The sequence below is a fragment of the Phyllostomus discolor genome, chromosome 6 (assembly GCF_004126475.2).
Source record: "Phyllostomus discolor isolate MPI-MPIP mPhyDis1 chromosome 6, mPhyDis1.pri.v3, whole genome shotgun sequence".
NCBI classification, from domain to species: domain Eukaryota; kingdom Metazoa; phylum Chordata; class Mammalia; order Chiroptera; family Phyllostomidae; genus Phyllostomus; species Phyllostomus discolor.
In genome coordinates, this window is record NC_040908.2 from 61,702,719 (window position 1) to 61,708,381 (window position 5,663).

Here is a 5,663-nt window from a genome sequence, read left to right on the forward strand (position 1 = left end):
ATCTTTAAAGGAATTCCTACCAAAACGTTTTGTGGCTAAAGATGTTTGGGAAAGGCTGAGAATTTGCCTTTGAGGATCCGCAACACACACTGGCAAGTTAAAGGCTTTGAGAAGTCCTGTGGAAGTAAACCTGGTGAACCTTGCTAGACCAACATTACCCCCTGAGGACAGGGACCCCCTCTCCACTCCCCCACAGCACCTTTAACCTCCCTCAGAGCCAGTTTTCACAGAAGCTGCCGTGGGGCACGGTGAGCCATGAAAACAGCCTGCATCTGCCTAGCACATGGCAGGCTGCAAAGCTTCCTCACACACATAAAGATGCCGCCATAGAGCCCTGTGGGCAGGCAACACTGAGCTCATTTTACAGGTAAGGGGACTGGAGACCCAAGAGATGGAGCACCTTGCTCAAGGTGCCCAGCCTTAAAAAAACCTGCCTGCCTTGGGACTCTGTCCTCTTTCCTGCTCACAGAAGCTAGTGTAGAGCAGGGCCCTGAATGGGCTCAGGAAAGATGAAATCTTTTAGACCAGAAGGCTCTGCTGAAGCTAAGGACACAGCCATGAGAGGACTTCTGGGAGGTGGATGGGTTCGAGTAATTAGCGATGATGCTGATGGGGCCTGGGATGGGAGATGCCGAAGGGAGGGTTCCACCTGATCTTGGCTGGGTGCACCTGCCATCTCAGCAGCCAGAAGTGAAGGATCCCAAAGGAAGTAGAAGCTGAGTTCTAGTCCCCCCACCCACTCAGCTCAGAAAGCTCTAGTCATGTGTGTGTGTGTGTGTGTGTGTGTGTGTGTGTGTAGGGAAGGGGAACGATAGGGAGCGTAGAACCTCCCTGAGGTACCACTCCTTCCCCCCCCCCCCGTCCCCCCACATGGTAGTGATGTTTGTGGTAAACCCTGTGATACGGAGAGGTGGCCTACCAGAGGAGAAGGATGTGGCAACGTCACACGGCTGGCTTCTCAGCCTCCATAAAACAGGGTGTGGGGAATACATTGGCAGCTGCCCCACCATGGCCTCCTGGGCTCTCCTGCTCCTTGCCTTGGCGCTCCTGGGCTCCCCAGGTAAGGACAGTCTCCTCAGTGAAGATCCCGACAACTCCCCCAGTCTCTCAGTAGCTTTCTCATCACGGAGGCCTTTCCCGCTGTGCCCGGTGCAGCTGCAGCCTGTCAGTGGCCTGGCCGATGGGGAGAGACAGCCAGTGGGAGGACGTGAGCCCTGGCTGGGGCTCTAGTCCCACCTCAGCTGGTCATTGGTGTAGCCTGTGTCCCCGCTTTTCCTCCCTGGGCTCTGCCTCTTCATCTGGGTTACGAAGGTCATTGGCCCATGTCAGAGGGTCTGGTGTTGCTTCTGACCCACACTGGCTAGGGTTTCGACAGGGAGCCTGTCACTGCCTATTCCCTGTTCCACACATGCGCCCCCTCCCAGGCCCTGGAGTCAGGGTGGGCTCCGAGGGCTCAGCTGAGGGTAAGGACACTGCAGGAAGGGAGAATGGGTGGGGATATTTTTTGGAAGGAAAGAGAAAATGCAATCTCTTGAAAGGAGATGAGGAGTTTCCTTTTACATCAACCCTCAAATCTGTGTGTGTATGTAAGAGAGAGAGGGATGGGGGGAGGCGTGTGAGTAGGGGAGAGGGGACCAGTCTTCTGGTTTTTTAGAAGGAACTCGAGAGTGTGTCTTTTTTGTTTGCTTGTTTTGTTTTATTTGTTTTGTTGTTTTGGCTGAGAGTGGGTCAGCACAGCCCCAGAGCAGCATGGGAGGAGAGGGTCCCCCAGACTCCTCACAAAGCCCCACTCCCGTCCTGGGCTCCCCACCAGCCAGGAGAACGACTTTTCCCTCTCGGTCCACCCGTGGAGGAATGCTGATACTGTTTCTTCTCCAGATTTGGCCTCTTCTAGTCTGAACCCTGAGTGCTCCGACCTGGCCATCGCCAACCCCTGTGATGGAGAGCACCTTTGCCAGGGCCTGGCCCAGGAGGGCCCCCAGGTACTCAGGTTCCTGCTCACCTCCCACAGACTCTCTCCTTTCTCTCTTCCTTGGACAGTGGCGGGGGCAAGGGCTGGAGGTCTCTAATGAACAGGCGAGGGGCCAGAGGGGCTGTAAGCTGAAGACTCTGCTTTTGCTCACACCCATGCCTGGTGGGCAGGGTGTTACATTAGTCTGGCTGGGCCCTCTCCGAGAGGGTCCTCTGAGGTCTGGCAGGAGAACAGGAGTCCGTGCGGGGCTGGGAGAGGTGCTGTGGGTGTCCAGCCAGTTTTGGGGTCTCTCTAAGACTGGCAGGTGGGTGGGCAGGGGCCAACCAGCTTGGTTCAGGCCCTTAAGGACGGAAAGATCATAGATGACTCTGCTGGCCTTGGGAGTGTCTGAGAGACCACCTTTCCTGACAGGGTAAGCTGCCGACCACAAGAAAGGAGCAGGGCTCCATTACTTGTTATCTCTGCCAGAAGATCATGAAGAAACTGCAGAAAATTGTGGGAGACCAGCCTAATGAGGTGAGGCTTGTGGAGCCTTTGGCCTGCTGGTCAGTGGAGTGGGCGGCCTGGGTGCCCAGCAGGCCTCCTCAGAGGTGGACACTGACTGGATGAGGAGGGCACTGGGTGAGGGCCAATCCCCATTGGTCCAGAGCTTCTCAGCAGAGAATCTGTGGGCCCCCTTATGTAGCTGAGGATGGACTTCAGGGAAACCTGGGAAATCATGGTCCTCTGGGAGTGTGCTTGTGGGGGGAAGAGTTTGCATGGTGTCCACACAATTCTCAGGGCAGAGTTTGAGAGGCTGCTCTGGGGGGCCTGAGTCAGTACTGCAACTGGCTGAATGGCCTAACAAGTCATTAATGTGTTCTGAGCCTCAGTTTTCTCAGCTGTGGAATGGGATGGATGGTAATTCCCACCTGGCAAGTTGCCTAAGCCTTTTAAAGGAGCGAAGGGTGGGGTGTGCTCCACTCTACTCCGGGCACTGAATGATGCTTCACAAGTGAATGTGTCCCGACCAAGAACCATTGTTTCACTCTCCCTCCCTCTCTCTCACTCCCCCACCCCGCTTAGCATCTTGGCACTGCAAGGCCTGCCTGCAGGCCTGGGTCCTCATATTTATCTTTCTCCACTGGGATGGCAGTAGAAAATAGTTTAACATCAAATATGCCAAGGCTCCAAGCTCTGATGCCCTCCTAAGCTTCTCCACACACCTCCTGTAGGTGCAAATCCAGCCAGGTCCTGCACCCAGGGAGGTGCACAGGCAGAGCCTTTAATGTGGATCTGGCAGCCGTGGGCAACATTCTCCACACAGAGGAGAGGGGGCACCTGTGCAGTGAGCTGAGACTGGCAGGGCCAGACATCCTTCTCTCAAGAGCTCCTATTGGCCAGGCTTTGGCCAGGGCCTTGGGGACTGGGAGCGGGGGCTGGGCCCTGTCTCTCTAGCCTTCCCTCCCATGGCCACCTGGCACTAGCGTCCTGCACACAGCACTCCCATCTCTGGAGCTGCTGGGGCCTTCAGGGGGCCGGAGCTGTCCAGGGCTCACTGGATTCCTGTGTCCTACCGTGATGCTGCCACTGCAGGACACCATTGCCCAGGCTGTGTCCCGGGTGTGTGACAACATGAAGCTCCTGAGAGCCTGCTGCAAGAAGACCATGACAAAATTTTTTGGACGCATCTCCAAGGACGTCATCGCTGGCAAAACTCCCCGTGCGGTTTGTGTGGACATCGCTATATGCAAACCTCAAGCAGGTGAGTGCAGAGGTGACAGCAGGGACTCATTCCTGGAGGGCCCCTGACAGCCTCCCCACACATGTGTGACAGGGTTTAAAAACACAAAGATACATGGAATACTTCATAAGCAGCTCATACGTGTCCCTCCATGCTTCCTCGTTATGACACATTACTTCCCTCACTTCCAGTATGGGAAAGTGTGGAGAAGTTGGGTGGGTGGGCTTTAGCTAGAAAGCTTTGAGGAACACTCATTAAGAGCTTTGAGAAATATTCATAAGATCAGATCTTTTTTTTGCCACAGGTCATCCTAGAGTAAAATCATGTCTCCACCTCTCCTCAGATGTGTGACTCTGGGCAAGTAAACTAGCCTCCCTGAGCTCCATTTTCCTCGTCTGTGAAAAGGGGATAATGATTCCTGTTTCTGAGGTTGGAATGAGGGTGAATGAGATCATCATGTGTAAAGAGCTTAGTACCAAGGAAATGCTCTTGGATTGAGATATTGAGGAGACACCAGAGCCCTGATCAAACTCCCATCCCCAGCCTATCACAGAGGGCACCAAGGCTGCATCCATCCCCATGACCCTGAGGGCCTGAGAGCTGGGCTTGAGAATCCTTCAGGGCAGGGAGGGCTCTGCCAGCCTCTTTCCCAGTGCTTCCCAGGCTCTACCCAGATAGAACAGGCCATGGCTGCTGGGGAGGGGGTCTGGAGGGGCCTCACGATTGGCTCTGGCAGCCTCTCCAGCCCTCACTGATGCTTTGGGACTTGATACTGGCAGACCTCTTAGTGGGGAAATGAAGTCCCCATCATTTCCTTTTATTATAGCCTGAGGCTTTTACCTTCAAAGTCCCACTACCCGCATAGGCTCCTGACTGGCTTCTGGGATGTGACTCTGGTGTGTTCAGCAGGGAACACGCCTGAGTCCCTGTGTCCCCCAGAGACCCCACATGTCCCACAGCTGGCTCTTCTCTCCATTCTAGGTCTCCTGTGAGCCTCTGGGGCCTCAGGCTGCACCCTGGGGAGAAAGCACAAGAACTCCAGCACTGGCTGCTGTTCCTTCCTTCCTAAATCCACAGCCATTCTTCAGGTTCTCTCACCTCCCTCCTCCATTGCCTTTCTCCTCTCGGAAAATAAACTGTTGTGCAAGGTTTTAGTGCAGCTTCTTTTCCTTGGGTGGATTTGAGGGGAGGGGCCCAGGGGCATGCTTGGGTGACACATGCATTCGTTCGGTAAAGTTGCTTTACGGCCCCCACTCTTTTACGTGCCAGGGATTTAGTTAGTGGTGAACAAGGCCACTTTAGCAGCTCTTACGTATGTAGTCACAAAATACTGGTTGAGCACACGCTAGAGCCACATGTTACTACAGAGGACAGGGGCCACGGCAGGTATGCCCCCAGGAGATTTCTGAACGGCTGGGGAGAGCAACAGGGTTACGGGAAGAGTTCTTTTGGTCATAAGAACAGAAACCCATCATCCTTTTGCTTCTCTCTCAGCAGCCAGCTTTCTCTTACTGTTTGGGTGAGTATATTATTTAGGATTTGTTTCAAGCAACAGAAGTCTTAGTTCACTCTGGCTTAAATAAAAAAAGGTAACTTATTGACTCAAGTAATTAGCCAGTCCATAGATAGCTTCGGGCACAGAATGATCCAGAAATCAGGGACATCACCAGACCTCCAGTCCCGTTTCTTCTCTGCCATACTCTCATTTCTTGCCACCTCCACACAGTACAGTTGACCTTCCTTCTTGCTAGCAGAAATGGCTGTATCAGGTCAAGACTTTATGTCTAGATAGTATGTCATCTGTAGCTTCTTTTCCAGTAGCTACCTTGGAAGAGAAAAGGGGCTTCTTCCTCGGAAGCCCCATCAGGTTTCTCCTCAGGTCTCATCAGCCTGAATGGTTAGAGGCCCACCTGAACGATCACTGTACCCAGGGCTGTGGGAGGTACTGAGGAACAGGAGACAAGTCCA

At 53.9% G+C, this 5,663-nt stretch overlaps 1 protein-coding gene across 1 annotated transcript; it reads left to right on the plus strand.

Annotated features, from left to right (window-relative positions):
- The first annotated feature begins 972 nt into the window (after nt 1–972).
- On the plus strand, nt 973–4,849 carry GNLY (granulysin). Its single transcript, XM_036028243.1, has 5 exons — nt 973–1,060; nt 1,879–1,982; nt 2,384–2,488; nt 3,548–3,716; nt 4,677–4,849. Exons 1-5 carry the CDS (start codon nt 1,009–1,011, stop codon nt 4,685–4,687), a joined length of 441 nt encoding a protein of 146 aa, XP_035884136.1. The 5' UTR covers nt 973–1,008; the 3' UTR covers nt 4,688–4,849.
- Nucleotides 4,850–5,663: the final 814 nt, after the last annotated feature.